The sequence below is a fragment of the Sinocyclocheilus rhinocerous genome, unplaced genomic scaffold (assembly GCF_001515625.1).
Source record: "Sinocyclocheilus rhinocerous isolate Xijiao unplaced genomic scaffold, SAMN03320098_v1.1 scaffold532, whole genome shotgun sequence".
Classification (NCBI taxonomy): Eukaryota; Metazoa; Chordata; class Actinopteri; order Cypriniformes; family Cyprinidae; genus Sinocyclocheilus; species Sinocyclocheilus rhinocerous.
In genome coordinates this window covers 274,463-294,403 of record NW_015642820.1, presented here as the reverse complement: position 1 = coordinate 294,403, position 19,941 = coordinate 274,463, and the positions used below count along the sequence as shown (strand labels likewise).

Sequence of the window (19,941 nt, the reverse complement as noted above, 5' to 3'; positions counted from 1 at the left end):
TGTGTATCACCTGCAGCGGGGTGTGTGTGTGTGTGTGTGAGACATTTTTAAGAAAAGTAAGCTTAACACTATCATGAGCTCCTACATATTACAGTAATAATATTTGAATAATAATATCATTTTACGTAGATGCTTATTTAACAATATTGTAAAATTGTATTAATAAATATGAATATTATATACACAAATACATTGTATATATTGTGTATTGTATTTGTATTGATAAATATTAAAATTGTAACATGTTAAAATATTAAAATATTATATTAAAATTATATCTATATATCTAAATGTGTGTGTGTGTGTGTGTGTATTATTGTTATATTTTATAAATGTATAAAATATAAAATAAACCCCATGAAAAGGAATCCTATCTGTTTCTCTCTCTCTCTTTTAAAGAATTTCAGCCTTTTCAAACTTTTCTCTTAATTACAAGCAATACATCTCTTCATCTCTCTACATTTTTTATTAATTAAATATAAGAATGAATTTCATACAATAAATTTAATACAGTAAATACAATAAAACATGTACACTATTATTTTATTTATGTCCTTATTGTAAGTCGATGTACATAAAAAATGCATTCTTAAAGTTTTCAATAATTTTTTAAAAATCAATATAAAACTGCGTAACAATGAGATTCTGCACAATTCTGGCAAAAACAAAACTTTAAAAGGTGTCATGTTCAGATAAAGCCTAATCCTGGTCTGGCACAATTAATGGCGACTGTCGGTTTAATAAATGTTTGGGACTAAACCTAATCCAATTATTTCAAACCAGATTAGCTCCTTCATCGAAGAGCGGGCTGATCTCTAGTTTGAGGAAGCGTCTCTGCGAGGTGAAGAATCACTGTTTGATGGCTCCTGCAGCACAAGCACACAGTGGAGTTTGGGCTCTCCATCACGCAGAGAGGCTGAGGTGCATCTGGTCAGCGTGACAGAAACGGGTCCTCCGGCTGGAGCAGTAGATTGTCACGGCACAAGCACTGCCATAAAGTTCAGCACGGGCATTCGTTTATGTCTGCTGTGGGCTACTCCATTTTCCACCACGCCGAAACGCCATCTATCTCCTTTCGTTCTAGCGCTCTCACACTCTCTATCGCCTTCCCTTCCTCCTAAAAAACAGCAGCAAGTGGCTCTTTCTTTCTCCCTGTCAGGCATCCGGTCTGTTCATCTCTTTCAGGCTTGTACTACAGCTGGCAGAGAGCAAACTGCACAGACTGACACATCATTTCATTTTAGGGTCGGGAACAAATGCAAAATACATTCAGCAACATCAAATAACGTATGCTATTTCTGTGAAACGAGTCTCCGAACTGGAGTCTTCTCATTGTTTAGCGATCTGAAGCCCTGGCTGCACTAAACACGAGCGCCTGTAATGATTTCGAAATCCTTGTAACACAAGTTCAGTACTGCAAACACACAGCTGCAAACCCAGACAGTCAACAGTGTTGTCTGATAAAGATGCTCTATCGTTTGATGGTGCACAGATAACATTGTACCTCAAACAAACATTTCAGCAAAGCAAGATCCTGAATGGCTGGTGAACTTAGTTAAATATATGCTGTAATTTCTCAGCTGTAACCAAATAATGTACGTACAAGTCATGCAAAGAGAACTAACATACATTACCAGTCAGACGTTTGCGCCCCTTTGAGTAAACTTCGGTTTCTCATGAACTTAAACTATGCTTAAACGCTTGTCTTTACAAATGTTGTGGAATAGCATAAACTGCCTATTCTGTACAAATATAACATGTAAAAGGTTGGGGTATATTGAAGGAAAAGCAGCCAAACAGTACTCCATTTAGATGTTTCTCCTTGAATAATGTTAAAAAAGGGTTACACTTTATTTTAAGCTGTCCTTGTTACAGTGTAATTATACATTTGAGTACTTAGTAATACTAATTGCACTTACTATATGGTTAGGGTTTGGTTTAGGGTTACTTGCATGTAATTATGCATCATTTATTGTTATTATAATAGTAAGTATGTAACATGTGTAACAAGGACACCTTAAAATAAAGTGTTACCTAAAAAGCATCCCAGAATCCCAGAGCATGGAAGTTGAGAAAATGTACAGAATAAAAGGCAGTCTAGAAAAAAATAAGATCATAAGAGAATCTTTATAATTTTGACATGTTTTAGTCACTGAATAACTCCCATACCTCCATGCTTTACTTATTGCATTAAAAATATTACAAATAACAAATGATAGTAGATGTGCCCAAATTTATGCCAAATAATAATGTGACCATGTCACTTTTGTACATGTAAATATAGCTTTTTTTCTTTACATTTATTTTCTTTTACTCAATTCAGTAATATTTCTCTTTTTTATATCTTATGTTAAAAGATATCTTCTTTTCAAGATCTACACTTCTATTCAAAAGCATGGGATTGGTTAGATTATTTTTTTTAATAAAAACATTAAATATATGCTCACCAAGGCTGCATTTATATAATCAAAAATACGGTAAAAACAATAATATTTTTGAAATAATATTACAATTTAAAATAACTCTTTTCTATTATTTATAAAATATTGTAATTTATTTCTGTGATGCAAAGATTAATTTTCAGCATCATTACTCCAGTCTTCAGTGTCACATGATCCTTCAGAAATCATTCTGATATGCTGATTTGCTGCTCAAGAAACATTTGTAATTATTATTATTAAGGTTAAAACAGTAGTGCTACTTAGTTTTTTTTTTTTTTTTTTGTAGAAACCATGATACTTTTTAAAAAATGAAATCGTTTTTTAAAATTACAGATTGAAAAAAGCATTAATTTACAGCATTAAAATTACTATCCCCAAACTTTGGAGCAACAGCAACCAAAACCACAGCTGAGTAAGATGATTATATGCAGTGTAAATCTTTACAGGATCTCAGTGTCCCTCTTGTTCTCCTCTAGGAACTGAACCCACAGCCTTTTGTGTTATCAGTCAGATGCTAAAGCACTACAGCCTCCCTTCAAAAGCCTAGTGTCTCTCACCCACTGCCGAATTCCCACTTATCAAAGTCACAAACGGACCGCAATCAATATCAGATTCCCAAGACGGCGAGAGCCACATGCAGGTTTTCGGCTCTGCTTTTTCTCAACACCGAGGACGGACATGTAAGAAATCATAATGCATCTCACACACTGCATTCCTTTCATTTTATCAACACAAGACGCTCGGTAAAAAACGCTAAACAGATCAGAGCAAATGCATCCTGCAAAAGCAAGGCAGTGCGAGGCCTCAAAACAGCAGGACACATCGGGGAAATTGTGCGTAACCCAGCTGAAATCGTGCATGAACCCTGTGATGCTGAGACCCCAATTACAGAGCAGGACTGCCGTCTCTTTCCTCGGCCTCCCGCATGGATATAAAGAGACGAAAGGGATTTGACAGTCTTGTTCTGGAATTATTGTTTCCTTCATGGGAAGATAAGGATTTGCTTTGGGATCTTTTTTTTTCCACTGTCACACTTCAACAGTCACTTTTCTTCCCTCTTTTAAAGGCATCGAAGCTTTGATGTAACTTACATGCAGAAATGCAAGCGTGTTGAATTTAGATCGCATACTGCACAAGTACAAAATATTAAGTAGAATGTTCTGTTGAATGCTGGAAAATCATCAGTTTTGTTTGTTGCACTTGAAGACTTTTCACTTAAGTGGATCATACTTAAATCAGAAAACAAAGCACTATACATTATACACAATATGCATGTTTTTTGTTTTGTTTTGTTTTGTTTTTACAAAATTCTCAGATTTTACAAACATAATACATCAATTATGATTTTATGAATTAAACACTTTTTAATGTATAAAAAATAAATAACCATGACTTTAACTCATGAAATGTGATATTTACTATAATCTATCCAGGGTTATTTAGTTAACTAAAACAGAAACTAAAACTAAATCTATTAAAAACATTTTCATTACTTGAAAATGTTGAAATAAAATTAAATAAAATAAATACTCTATATATATATATTTCAACTAGTTTCATACATAAACACTAAAACAATGTTAAAAACACAACAAACCAAATACTTAACTAAAATTATACTGAAAACAGAAAATATGAACAGATTCAATATATTAATACAAATGATAATAGTATCTCAATGCTGCTAAAATATCGTAATCTAAATGATGTCCGAAACTTGTGAGCACTTCTTCTGTTTATGTGTCTCTTTATGATGAACCGCTTGTTATATTCCTCATTTGTAAGTTGTTTTGGATAAAAGAGTCTGCTAAATGAAAAATGTAAATGAATCTGTTCTGTTCTTCATATTATGCTCATAATTGGACAAAGTTCCATCCAAATTAAATTCAGTTAATTTCTAGAGTAGGAGTTAGAAAAGAGTAGCTCATATACACTGAAAAAAGTAAACAATTAAATTAAACATGTAATATTGAAATAATCTTTTATTAAGATTCCAATCATCTTTTTACAGTTGTACTGTCAAACTCTTTGTAGAGCATTAAGATGACTACATCATGTAACAGGATGAATGAAGTAATAATATCATTTTATAAGAGGAAGAGACAGTACAACTTGTTTAGGATGAACTTTGAATGTTCTTTAGCGCATTTAAGAGAAGATTCTTACTAAAGCGATTCCGATACGGACCTACATCTGCAAACCCCTATAAACCCCAAAAGGTTGATGTTCAATGCTCGAGTGTGCTGTAAAATCATCAGAGCGGAGCAGAGCATTGATATTTGACAAAACAACATTCACGCTAATCTTTTCTAATCAGAAAGGTGCCAATCATGTAGGGGAAAAAAGTCAATCTTCAAACAAGATTTCATTCATTTATCACCATGCAAAGGGTCTTTGAGAAACTGTCTGACTAAAATTGACTTGGTTTCTAATATGGATTGCACAGATCCACTGATAAGTATTCCAATGATGTTCTGGATTAAGGGCCAATCTAGAAAATTACACAGCGGAGAACTAAACTCTAGACAAGAAGGCACTTAACAAAACTTTTTTGTCTCTTAATAATGTTTTTCCTTGCACTTGTCCTTCAGTCAACAGAAATGTGAAATTAATTGGGTCGCCTATATCTTACTCTGTTAATGTCTTTCAGCATAGAAAGAAAGAAAGAAAGAAAGAAAGAATGTTATAAGTATGTTTGATTGAATGCCTGATGATTAAAAAAAGTCAATAAAAAGATTTAATTACAATTTTTCTTATTATTATTATTGTGCTCCTTCTTCATAATCACTCCTCTCCCTCTCTTTGTTAGTGCATTTGATGTCAGCATTTTCTAATGTCCTTTTAAATAATGACAAAACATGCATTGAGTTTTAGCGTCTCGGGCAAAACCATTCATCTTTAACACAAGAATATGCACAACAATCATCACGACAGAGAAAAATCACTTGGATGCTTTATGCACTGCACAACTCCAGCTTAATTTTGCACTCGCACAAAAGCTACAGTACTTTATAGGGCAGGTAAAAATGCTTTTCAAAGGACTTTTGTGCAGGTTAATGGAACAATTCGGCAAAACACCAAATGCATCAGTAGTAATGCACTGAACAGCATAGCATTAAAGAACACAGTTACTTTGAATTTCAAACATGCGTCTCATCAATTGAGAGCTCAAAATAGGGCCTTGTTTTCTTTTGTCACTGCAACTCGTTCAGACCAAATTTCGGCAGAGAAGTCTTTGAAAGCATCGGGTGTTAAATTAAAGGTGAAATTGAAAGGTTTATTTGTTTTTATACCGCATAAGGAAGAACGGGGCTAGTTGTCACACGTCTTACGTCAGTGGATATTTCTCAAGGAGGGTTTGTTTCTGAAAGCCAGTTCCTGTAAAGACTCAAACCTTAAAGTATTGATATTAAATATCATTGGATTTTTGTCTCAAAAACTGTGAGATAAAGCAACTGTGAGAACTTTCCTGCGTGACAACTAGCCCCGGTCTCCTCCATTCTCTCGTCTGGAGTGTTTTTCAGACTGCCTCTCGAGCTCTCTCTCACCTCAGCGGTCTTTACGCTGTATTGAACCATTTGTGACAGTGACTGGAGAGGCAGAAATATCACGCGAACCGTGTGTTCACTTAGTGTGTCTGAGCTGCAGACTCCGCCACACGCAAAACCCTCTCCCTGAGATCAAAAACATGCTATGGCTGGAAACAGGGGAAAACAGAGGCTGGATAAGGTCACTAGTTTCATACATAAACACTAAAACAATGTTAAAAACACAACAAACCAAATACTTAACTAAAATTATACTGAAAACAGAAAATATGAACAGATTCAATATATTAATACAAATGATAATAGTATCTCAATGCTGCTAAAATATCGTAATCTAAATGATGTCCGAAACTTGTGAGCACTTCTTCTGTTTATGTGTCTCTTTATGATGAACCGCTTGTTATATTCCTCATTTGTAAGTTGTTTTGGATAAAAGAGTCTGCTAAATGAAAAATGTAAATGAATCTGTTCTGTTCTTCATATTATGCTCATAATTGGACAAAGTTCCATCCAAATTAAATTCAGTTAATTTCTAGAGTAGGAGTTAGAAAAGAGTAGCTCATATACACTGAAAAAAGTAAACAATTAAATTAAACATGTAATATTGAAATAATCTTTTATTAAGATTCCAATCATCTTTTTACAGTTGTACTGTCAAACTCTTTGTAGAGCATTAAGATGACTACATCATGTAACAGGATGAATGAAGTAATAATATCATTTTATAAGAGGAAGAGACAGTACAACTTGTTTAGGATGAACTTTGAATGTTCTTTAGCGCATTTAAGAGAAGATTCTTACTAAAGCGATTCCGATACGGACCTACATCTGCAAACCCCTATAAACCCCAAAAGGTTGATGTTCAATGCTCGAGTGTGCTGTAAAATCATCAGAGCGGAGCAGAGCATTGATATTTGACAAAACAACATTCACGCTAATCTTTTCTAATCAGAAAGGTGCCAATCATGTAGGGGAAAAAAGTCAATCTTCAAACAAGATTTCATTCATTTATCACCATGCAAAGGGTCTTTGAGAAACTGTCTGACTAAAATTGACTTGGTTTCTAATATGGATTGCACAGATCCACTGATAAGTATTCCAATGATGTTCTGGATTAAGGGCCAATCTAGAAAATTACACAGCGGAGAACTAAACTCTAGACAAGAAGGCACTTAACAAAACTTTTTTGTCTCTTAATAATGTTTTTCCTTGCACTTGTCCTTCAGTCAACAGAAATGTGAAATTAATTGGGTCGCCTATATCTTACTCTGTTAATGTCTTTCAGCATAGAAAGAAAGAAAGAAAGAAAGAAAGAATGTTATAAGTATGTTTGATTGAATGCCTGATGATTAAAAAAAGTCAATAAAAAGATTTAATTACAATTTTTCTTATTATTATTATTGTGCTCCTTCTTCATAATCACTCCTCTCCCTCTCTTTGTTAGTGCATTTGATGTCAGCATTTTCTAATGTCCTTTTAAATAATGACAAAACATGCATTGAGTTTTAGCGTCTCGGGCAAAACCATTCATCTTTAACACAAGAATATGCACAACAATCATCACGACAGAGAAAAATCACTTGGATGCTTTATGCACTGCACAACTCCAGCTTAATTTTGCACTCGCACAAAAGCTACAGTACTTTATAGGGCAGGTAAAAATGCTTTTCAAAGGACTTTTGTGCAGGTTAATGGAACAATTCGGCAAAACACCAAATGCATCAGTAGTAATGCACCGAACAGCATAGCATTAAAGAACACAGTTACTTTGAATTTCAAACATGCGTCTCATCAATTGAGAGCTCAAAATAGGGCCTTGTTTTCTTTTGTCACTGCAACTCGTTCAGACCAAATTTCGGCAGAGAAGTCTTTGAAAGCATCGGGTGTTAAATTAAAGGTGAAATTGAAAGGTTTATTTGTTTTTATACCGCATAAGGAAGAACGGGGCTAGTTGTCACACGTCTTACGTCAGTGGATATTTCTCAAGGAGGGTTTGTTTCTGAAAGCCAGTTCCTGTAAAGACTCAAACCTTAAAGTATTGATATTAAATATCATTTATGCATTGGATTTTTGTCTCAAAAACTGTGAGATAAAGCAACTGTGAGAACTTTCCTGCGTGACAACTAGCCCCGGTCTCCTCCATTCTCTCGTCTGGAGTGTTTTTCAGACTGCCTCTCGAGCTCTCTCTCACCTCAGCGGTCTTTACGCTGTATTGAACCATTTGTGACAGTGACTGGAGAGGCAGAAATATCACGCGAACCGTGTGTTCACTTAGTGTGTCTGAGCTGCAGACTCCGCCACACGCAAAACCCTCTCCCTGAGATCAAAAACATGCTATGGCTGGAAACAGGGGAAAACAGAGGCTGGATAAGGTCACGAGGTCAAAACTGTTTCCTGTCCTCATAGTAAACAAATATGATATGACAATAAAACAGAAATCAACCATTGATGACTGCAATATTCCACAGCCTGGGTTTTCAATAATGCTACACAGTAATGTTGCGAGTCTGTGGATTGATACTTAAAACATAGTAATTTCTTTGGAAAAATAAAAATAAATCTTCAACAACATCTATTTACTGATCGCAACAAAATGTTGACAGTTATCTAGATATGTACAACTGTTTATGAATCTGAATCAGAGACTTTAAGGTCTCTGATTATATTCTACAAAGAATAGAATACAATACAATAGAATACCATAGAATAGAATAGAATACATAGGATGAATTCATAATATATTTGTAATATATTTTAATTTATAATATATTTCATAATAAACTAAATTAATTAAATATTAAATAAAGAATTATTAACAGCAACTAAAACACTTTATGTATTACTTTAACTAATTTAGAGATGTACAACTGTTTGTGAATCTGAATCTGAGACTTTAGTAAACAGAAAATTAATAGAATAGAACAGAACAATAGAATAGAATAGAATAGAATAGAATAGAATAGACGGATTCATAATATTAATTTATAATATATTTGAGATATATTTTAATATATAATATATTGTATTTCATAATAAACTAAAGAAATATGTAAAGAAATTAAATAAAGAATTATTGACATCAACTAAAACAACTTATGTATTATTAAACTTATTTATAGAAATATCTATTTTAAGAAAAAGATGAATTTGTTTTGCCAAAGATGTTCATAAATCTGATTCAAAGACAGGATTGAATGTAATATATATATATATATATAATTACATATAAAACATTAAATTAGTAAATATACATATATTCAAAATATATTATTTGTAATATATTATATTTTATAATAAATTAGATTAATTAAATAAGTAAATGTAAATATGTACATAGGATCCTGTCAATATGTTGATAATGAATGTTTTAGTGTCTATCCAAACGTACGAAAAGATAAATGCACATTTTATGAACAAACACCTTCAGTTATGCATGAAATTAGCATGCTGACATCATCAGACTGTAAAGCCATTGTTAAATAATTTTAAATGTAAAAGTTATTAGTCTAGAGCAGAGGTTATCAACCTTTTCTCCACCAGAATATTTCATCCTTTATTTCGGACAGAGCCGAACAAGAGCACACAGGATACTGCCAACTTAACAAGACAACAATGCACAGTGTGTGTGTGTGTGTGTGTGTGTGCGCGTGTGTGTGTAAAAGAACAACTCAAGCGATTATCTGATGTTAGATATGATGCGCTGTACATCATTAATACATCTAATATATTTCCCGACAGTGCTCTTTTTGGCAATTGAATGCTCAAAAATATAGGATCACTGCTAATAAGAATCACATGTAGTGTGTGATATGATGGTAGACTTCTATCAGCAACCCTAACAAGAATCAGAAACGCTCTCTTTGTGTATGCTATCGCACCGATGAGCCCAGCAGAACTCAGAAAAAGTGACGGCATCAGTTCAATCACAATGACAGATCCGAACAGGCGGCGTGTTCCCTCTTTCACAGCAACAGATCAGCCCACACACACTCACATCTAAATGATTATATATGATTTACAAGGACTTTCCATGAGCAGAATCATTTTGTTGTTGTTGTTTAACGCACACATGCACGTCTCTCTCAAATAAAGTTTTCTTGGCTTTTGCACTGATGCATACAAATTCTTAATCACCAAGTATCACTAAGAAGAGACCGGGGCTAGTTGTCACACTTTAAATATTTCTCAAAGAAGGTTTATTTTTGAAAGTCAATATTTTTTAAACATAAAAAGCTATTTACACCATTGGGCAGTTTACTGAATACAGATTTACCTTTAGGGATAGCGGGGCATGTTGTCACACTATATAGTCACAATGGAAATCTACCTTTAAACAGCCTATTATAGGCTTTCCAGTGGAATTCAATCCAAATTATGCAAAACTAGAAAACGTAGTATACGAAAACATTAAACTATTGCAACATTTAAACAACTTGGTACAACCTGCCCCAATTAGATACTTATGAAAAATAGCCTTGTCCTAAAAAGCATAATTCAAATCTATGTTCATTATATAGCTGGCTTTTATCTTAATGTACGTCACTCTTGTTTTACCGCATTTATCTAACAGCTGTAACAAAAATATGATGATAAAGGAATATTAGTTTGGAGGACAGAATAAAAACTGTTAAAATTCAAGACCTTCTGCTAGATGAAACACATTTGATTAACTTTACACTGAAAATCATATAGTTAGCTTGTGACAACTTCCCCCTGTGACAACTAGCCCCGATCTCCCTATATATCACCCTGTCATCTGAAAGCAAGACAACAAAATTCCCATCCATATGATGCACATTCACACACACACATCCACACTTACCTTCATTGTTAGACGTTCCTCTGGAGCCCAGGACCTGCATTGATATAGTCCACACTAAGAGGGGCAGCAGCCCTGGATCTGATGCCATCGTGCAAATGTGGACCCGGCGCACGGGGAGAAAGCTCTCTCTCTCTCTCCCTCTGTCTCTCTCTCGCTCGCTCTCCCCTCTCCCTCGCTCACTCCCTCTCTCGTTCTCTGCCAGTGTAGAATCGGAACAGTAGTCTCTATCAGGAACTGCTTTCAAAACTGCCTGCCTGCACTTGGGCACATGCAACACCACCAGGCGCAGCATGGGGGCGTGTCCAGCACTGCCTGTCAAAGAGAGCAGCCAATCAGAAGGCAGGTTTTGGAATATGCACATCCCTAGCTTTACATCCAGCATACCTCTTATCTCTGGCCACATTCCTATGCATATATTAATTGATAAATATTTTTTTAAACTGTATTTATTTTATTTGTTTAGAGCATTTGATTACTTTCAGATTTTAATAAGAAAAAAACTTTTCTTTTACAGAAAATAAGGATTTTTTTTGTTTGTTTGTAATTGTCAAAAAATGTAATGATCAAAAATTATATAAACATAAAAAAAGCTTTTAAGGAAAATATTCCAATCAGATAAGAGAACACAAACTGAGCAGTTTGAATTTACTCAGGTTATCTTTGTGTAATATTAAAATTTGTTTGATGATCTGAATCTTTTAAGTGTGACAAATATGCAAACAATTAAAAAAACAGGAAGGGGGCAAAAACTTTTTCACACCACTATATATATATATAGTTATGCTTAAAATTCATATTTTCTACATAATAAAGACTTGCCAGAAATAATTATTTACTTTCCTTGGGGTCTTTTTTTTTTAACCTTTTATGACAGCATATTTTTTCTTAAAACATAGCACTGCAAATATCAATGTCAAATAATTCAATTAAACCCACTACTAAAATACATGCACATACACGCAATCTAATCTGATTAGCAAACGTTAGAACCAGATACCCTTTTCAGCTTTTTCTGCTGTATTTTCAATATCTAGATCAGTTCCTGTGTAATTTTTTATCCCAAATGGCGTCTACCGTACAACTCTTTCCGAATACTCCTAAAATACAGCACTATTTTATTTATTTAACACTCAAAAATACTGGATTACCGAGTGATAGTACTGTCAATAATAACATAAATAGTACAACTTTATCAGAATCTTTACAATCTCAAAGTGATGCTGCGTATTCGATATGTTTATCAAATATCCTTCCTCCCTCATTTTAGCAGATAAAAAAGCAGGACATTCAATTTCAGATCAGTGTGTTATTATTTATGAACAAGAGGCCACCTCCGTCGCCATCGTCTGATGGATTTTCTGATTAAGTGCTTCAGGTGCAGATAAAATTATGTCTGTGTATCGGCTTGCAGCTTCATCTCTTCTCAGAGCATTTCTCATGGCAATATCTGATTCAGTTAGACCTCCAACCTCCAAACTGGAGTCACAATTTGCTTTGCTGACATTGATTCAACTTAATCCATAAAAAAAGCTCAATTTCTCACTACGGAACACTCCTTTTCTGCTAGTATCACTGCTAGTATCACACACATTTTGCATAACATTTTGCATAACCAATTTCAGATTTCTGCTGAAATGCACAAACTTTTTAGCCATGGAAAATATATTTTTTACACATTATGCTAATTTGCAGTATATTTACTTCATGCATATAGCTGATGTTCTCAAATGTAAACAATCCGTCCACCAATATGTTTGATTGTTTGATTGTACATATACAGTATGGCTTATACAGAAAATTGGTAACTTTTTTTTTTTTCATTAAGTCATTAAAACCGGGAGCCGTTATTAATGTGCGAGGCATTGAAACCGCTTTTGAATGCATGCTCGCTTTTTACTTTTACTTTCGAGATTCTGATCACACGCACTCTGTGTATACTACGGAGCGGCAGTACTTACCACCCATTTTACAAGATTAGATGTTTATCAGTGGTGCTCAGGATCTGCAAATCATTCGTCATCGTCCAATCAGTCATCTCTCCTTACTCTGCTTACGTGGTAAATAACATTTTATGTAGTGTAATGTAACAGGCAACCACTAGCAAGCAGCTAACCACGTCCCTTTAGTGGCCCCGTAGAACACGTTGTTCATTTTTCGCGCCTACGGATTCATTATCCGGGCACGTCCCTACTTCCCATAATAACAAAAGATCAATAATTAATATAATAGTTTTCCAAACAGTTGCCCTCGCTGAAAATGGGGCAGGACTATTTGTTTTTCCTCCTCCATTGCTGTTGCTGTTTTCTTCCGACAACATCATGTTATTATTATATTATCTAGAAAATCGATTTTTGAAATCTGTGAATTGATGCGAATCGCTAGAAGACTGAATCACGATTCATATGTGAATCGGTTTTTCCCCCACCCTTATTGTAAAGTGTTACCAAATTATTTCACTACGCAACAAGAAAGTGCATGAGTCACATGAGAGATATGAAACTTAAAAATCTGTTGCCAGAACAACAGTCATTATATAAAAATATCTGACCAAAGAATGCTGCGATTGACCGATCAAAATCAAGTATTCCACAGGGTCATGTAAGTAGAATTATACAGCTCTTCTAGACAGAACTAGAATGATTTGTTTCATAATAAGCATTTTAACTTGTAAAAATGTTCGTCAAATGTCATTAATAAAAGTTTAAAGTAAAGCAGTGCTACCACAAATCGTTCTAGCTCCATCTCTGGCTCTGCAGCTGGGCGGGAGAAACTGACAGAAGATGAGAGGAAGAGGGAAGGAGAGACACTGGGAGGATTCGGAGCCAAAGCGAGGGTCTGCGTTTCGCCTGCCAATGTCTTTCCTGCTCAGGCTGAGAACACAGGGAAGATGTTGTGCTGGGTCACAGCTAGCGCTGTTCAGCCCCTCCTGTGAGCAAGATGCCTACGTGCAAGAGGGCCAAGACATTTGAAGGAGTCTATGAGCCTCTGTTTAGAACTCCAGGCCGATTTAGAGCTTATATGTTGTTCAAATGCTATTATTGCTCAGTTATTATTCCTCATACTTAAGATTGAAGGAACAGTTGACCCCAAAATGAAAATTCGCTGAAAATTTTCTCATCCTCAGGCCATCCATGATGTAGATGAGTTTCTTCATTGAATCAGATTTGGAGAAATTTTGCATTGCATCACTTGCTCATCAATGGATGCTCTGCAGTGAATGGGTGCCATCAGAATGAGAGTCCAAACAGCTGATTAAAAACATCACAGTAATCCACACGACTCCAGATAACATCTTGTGAAAAGCTGTGATTGCAATAAACAAACTCATCATTAAGATGTTTTTAACTTTAAAAGTTTCTTCTGGCTAAAATACAAGTCCATAATCCATTTTTAAATCAGCCGTTTGGACTCTCATTCTGATGGCACCCATTCACTACAGAGGATCCATTGGTGAGCAAGTGATGTAATGCTCAATCTACATCTTGGATGGCCTGAGGGTGAGTAAATGTTCATTTGTGCGTGAGCTATTCCATAATGATTAGCATCTAACTCAAAGTACTAAACATCTGATCTGTGCTGCAGACATCTTGATTTCTCAAATCATGCCATTTTAAGGCGTGGTTTGCTGTTCATTTTTAGCATACTTCAATGATCTTTGTCTGGCAGACAATAAACCTTCCCAAAGATATTATAAACGTGTCATGTTGCTTGGCAACAAGGAAAAAATAGCTGAGCATGTAAAACGTCAACTTTATGTGCAATGAGTGGCACTGGTCAGATAGTTTTTTAGCAAAATAAAGTATAACTACTGAGTAAATGTCACATAAGGTAATTAATATACATGAGATGGCAAGATGGCAATTGTTATAATTGTTATAAAATATGGATTATGTATGCAGAAAGCATGTTTTTCCATATACAGTATCAGTTAAAAGCCTTTAAAAATAATTTTATTCAGCAAGGATGCATTAAATTGATCAAAAGCAACAGTACAGACTTTTTATACAAAAGAAAAATGGTTTCTGATAAATGCTGTTTTCAACATTAATAAAAAAATGTTTCTTGAGCAGCAAATCATCATATTAGAGTGATTTCTGAAGGATCATGCGACACTGAAGACTGGAGTAACGATGGTGAAAATTCAGCTTTGCTACACAGGAATAAATTACATTTTAAAATATAGTAAAATAGAAAACAATTATTTGAAATTGTAAAAATATTGAACAATATTTTGTTCAAATAAATGCAGCCTTGGTGAACATAAGAGACTTCCTTCATCAGTCTTACCAACTTCAAACTTTTAAATGGTTGCGTATACTTTCATTTAAAACTGTGTATTGTGACAAAGAAAAAAAATGGCAAACAACATTATTACATAATACACTATATCTTCCAGGCCAAAGCTCTAACAAGGAACAATACTTTTTGCAGTGTTTACAGCTCCTTGCTCTATACATGCCTATTTTAAGGTCAAGAACATATATTGTGCCTCTGCGGCGTGGAAAAGAGACTAAAACATTTTAAGGATGGGTGACTAAATCATACGGATTTATTTCATACTTTCAAATACATTCCTTTATGCATTTAGCACCTAGAATATCCAGATAGTGTTCAGATTAACAGAGGCACACAAAATTATTTCCTTTCCTCAGCAGTGTGCTTTTAGACGCACTAGCGTTTTAGCAGCAGAGGCTTCTTTAGCACTCCAGTTACTTACATAATACACTATATCTTCCAGGCCAAAGCTCTAACAAGGAACAATACTTTTTGCAGTGTTTACAGCTCCTTGCTCTATACATGCCTGTTTTAAGGTCAAGAACAACTATTGTGCCTCTGCGGCGTGGAAAAGAGACTAGAACATTTTAAGGATGGGTGACTAAATCATACGGATTGATTTCATACTTTCAAATACATTCCTTTATGCATTTAGCACCTAGAATATCCAGATAGTGTTCAGATTAACAGAGGCACACAAAATGATTTCCTTTCCTCAGCAGTGTGCTTTTAGACGCACTAGCGTTTTAGCAGCAGAGGCTTCTTTAGCACTCCAGTTACTAATCCTCCGGAGGAGACGAGAGCAGCCCGGCATCTGAGCTTTACAGCTGTTCGCCTTTCACCAGATGTGGAGAAACACCCACACAAATGATGCTCCCTAAAAACTTGCCACAAGTGCCACAAGAACAATCGCATGATTAAAGCTTATAACTACATTTCAGCATCAAAGCTGCTTTAGCGTTTACTGCATTATGAACGAGCTCAGTGGTTGTTTGATATATATTTCTACACTATTAATGCTTACATGAGCAATCATTGAAGTTAAACATCATTTGCATGACTTCTGAGTTCACAGCAAAAAACAAAAACACTGAATATAATTAAATAAAACACAGATGTGCCCAAATCTGCACATAAACTGGATGATTATTGTTTCAGGTTCTGCCTGACTTTAGTTTAACAAAGAAAAAAATAAAGATAAAAATAAAACAACCATTTTGTACCATTTCAATTGCTGAACACAAACAATGCATATATGACAGGCATTCTGAGAGAGAGAGAGAGAGAGAGAGAGAGAGAGATAATGCGATAGAACTTGTAATCAGCGTAAACCATACGTCTCACAGCTCATAAGCAAAACCTCTCATTAAAATCAAGAATATTTCATTTCGCTTCGAATGCAGCTCTTTGTTTCCTAAGAAATTATCAATGGGTCATCATTAAGGCACGATCAAAATAACATACGACAAGTGGTATTTTGTGGAAGAAACACTGTGTGCTTCTGTGAGAAGGAGCTGAGGAGATCTAAGAAAGAAGAAGTGATCACACATCGACGGATCGCGCGGGACTGAAACGACTCTCGTCAACACCGCCACAATACGGAGTCTGTTTTTCCTCATAAAGCTACTGTAGTTTCCCTGGCAGAACAAATCTCCAAGACTAATGTCCAGAAATATGTATATAAGAGAGAGAGAGAGAGAGAGAGAGAGAGAGAGAGAGAGAGATAATGCGATAGAACTTGTAATCAGCGTAAACCATACGTCTCACAGCTCATAAGCAAAACCTCTCATTAAAATCAAGAATATTTCATTTCGCTTCAAGTGCAGCTCTTTGTTTCCTAAGAAATAATCAATGGGACATCATTAAGGCACGATCAAAATAACATACGACAAGTGGTATTTTGTGGAAGAAACACTGTGTGCTTCTGTGAGAAGGAGCTGAGGAGATCTAAGAAAGAAGAAGTGATCACACATCGACGGATCGCGCGGGACTGAAACGACTCTCGTCAACACCGCCACAACACGGAGTCTGTTTTTCCTCATAAAGCTACTGTAGTTTCCCTGGCAGAACAAATCTCCAAGACTAATGTCCAGAAATATGTATATATATATTATAGTGTGACATAAATATGAAACAAAAACTCTTGAATATCTTGAATTTTAGGCCATAACTGCATTTATGGAGTTGTTGCCCTGCAACTTATTTGTCAACAGTCAACTTTATGTAAGATGATGTACAGGTTTGGGGGCAGGGCCAGTGCATTACTTTGATAAAATATTTTAATTGCATTATTTATTTATTATTAAGTTAACGCATTAAACTGACAGACCTAATATATACAGTATATATATATATATATATATACACACACACACACACACACACACACACATATATATATATATATATATATAATGCATAAAAATTGATTTTTAATAAAATATCATCTATACATTTATTTGACAGAAAATTATTTATTAAATACAAAAATGAATTGTATAACCTTTTTTTATAATTAAGTGAAATTGACAGTAAAATGTGCATCTTTGTCATAAACTACTGAAGCTTCCTCTGTCAAACAAAAAACACATCCAGGTCAAATATTATAAATATATAATAATACAAAAATTTAACATTAGAAAATTTTAAATGTAAAAAATATATATTTTTATGTTTTGTTACTCATTTGCATTTAGTGAATATCTATAAAATATCCTTAAAGGAATAGTTCACCCCAAAATGAAAATTTTGTCATAATTTAATCATCCAAAGCTCTATACACTTTGTTCTTATGTTTAACACAAAAGAAGATATTTTGAAGAATTTCAAAGAACCAAACAGTTTTTGGTCCCCATTGACTTCCATAGTAGGGAAAGACATACTATGTGTCACGAATTCTGTCCATGGACTTCCGTTCATTCACCACCAGAGGTCACCCTTTCCATTACATTGACTCTCGCACAACACAAACTGTTGCATAGCACCCCGGTTTTTGGTCCCCATTGACTTCCATAGTAGGGAAAGACATACTATGGAAGTCAATGGGGACCAGCAACTGTTTGATTACCAGCATTCTTCAAAATGTCTTCTTTTATGTTCAACATAAGAAAGAAAAAAAAACCTCATACAGATTTGGAACGACATGAGGATGAGAAAATGATGACAAAATTTTCATTTTTGGGTGAACTATTCCCTTTACGTCACGATGCAGCGAAAGTAGCGACAGATCTTTTCTTCCATACTGTGATGTGCCAATGGATTATCAAAAAGAAAAAGAAGGAAAATGTAGGGCAGGTTGTTGCTTGAATGGATAAAGTCTTTTTTACCAGAAGATCAATTTATGACAGTCTGATTAAAAATTACAAGGTCAAAAATTTTTAATAATTAAACAGATTGTTCACAGTAAGATGAACAGCATGCATTAAGAAAACAGGAAGGGTGAATTTCCATATGATGCCGACTATAATGGTCTTAAAAATGAACTTAATTTTCTCTAATGAGAATCTAATTCTTTATTTACATTGTTTATCTTTGGCATAAAATTTCACACGGGCCTATTCTAGACAGTGCTAGCAACAATTAAAATTAGTGCTGTCAAACGATTAATCGCATCCAAAATAAAAGTTTTTGTTTACATTATATATGTATGTGTACTGTGTATATTTATTACGTATATATAAATACACACACATACAGTACATATTTTGAAAATATTTACATGTTTATACATTTATATATTCATATTCTTATATTTTATATTATATATAAAAAATATTTAATATATAAACATAACGTATTTTTCTTAAATGTATACATGCATGTGTTTGTATTTATATATACATAATAAATATACACAGTACTTAATAAATAGACAAACTTTTATTTTGGATGCGATTAATCGCGATTAATCATTTGACAGTACTAATTCAAATGAAGATTTCCTTAGTCCGCATCCCTCAAGCAACCAGCAGCCAATCGTCCCGTCTCATCCTGATGCACTGTGATGCGGGACGGCCCGCACTAACCAGCCGTGTGTCTGCCTCCAAGTGTTTCATAAACTCCAACATACTGCAGCATGAGAGGCACTGCTGGGGAGCTTGATGGACGCTCGGGCACACGGCAGCCTTGAATTACCTGCCTGGCTACCCCGCGGCCTGCCATTTTGTGGCACTGTGTGGCAGCAGATGGTGCGAGTCACTACGCCGGTCTATATATAAACCTGCAGCAGCACGCGCGTGTAGTCTAATGGAGTCACCTATTTATGGAGAAAACATAATAAATGTAATTAGTATTGCGATGAATCATGCTCATGCCTAGAAAAAGGATAAGATGAATGTAGTTTACGAAAAAATATCGTATTAACAAAATGCTGCTCTGTATTAACGCATCATGGCATGCATTGTTGTCTTACGTCATGTTTTTGGCAGGACTTGTTGTTCTCTTGTTGCCATTACATCATCTCTTAGCTCTTTTTTTTTCTGATACAACCTTGCAGACAATCACTTTTCAAAGACTTTTCCTGGTGTTTGAAAACTTTAAAGGAATATCTCACCCCAAAATAATTTTGGTATTATATTATATTATATTATATTATATTATATTATATTATGACTTCATAAGACTTCAAATGTAATTTATAAGATATATGGACTTTTATTCTGCTTTTGTGTGTTTTTTGAAGCTTGAAAGCTCCAGTCATAATTGCCATATATTTCAATCTTTGTTGTAAAAAAAATTAAATTAAATTAAATTAAATTAAATTAAATTAAATTATTCATATGTTTGCATTCAGGGAATATGAAGGTTAAATGTGTATATTTGTAATAAGTTTCAGAAGCTCCCTCTGCAAAACATA

General features: G+C 34.5%; 1 protein-coding gene across 1 annotated transcript in view; it reads right to left on the bottom strand.

Annotated features, from left to right (window-relative positions):
- The window catches only part of epha8 (eph receptor A8), a 111,904-nt gene that overhangs the window by 85,720 nt on the left and 6,243 nt on the right, over positions 1-19,941 (bottom strand). The window contains exon 2 of the mRNA XM_016573817.1: positions 10,812-11,123. Within this exon, the coding sequence (XP_016429303.1) occupies positions 10,812-11,103 (292 nt within the window). The 5' untranslated portion in view covers positions 11,104-11,123. The remainder of the gene's footprint in view (positions 1-10,811; positions 11,124-19,941) is intronic.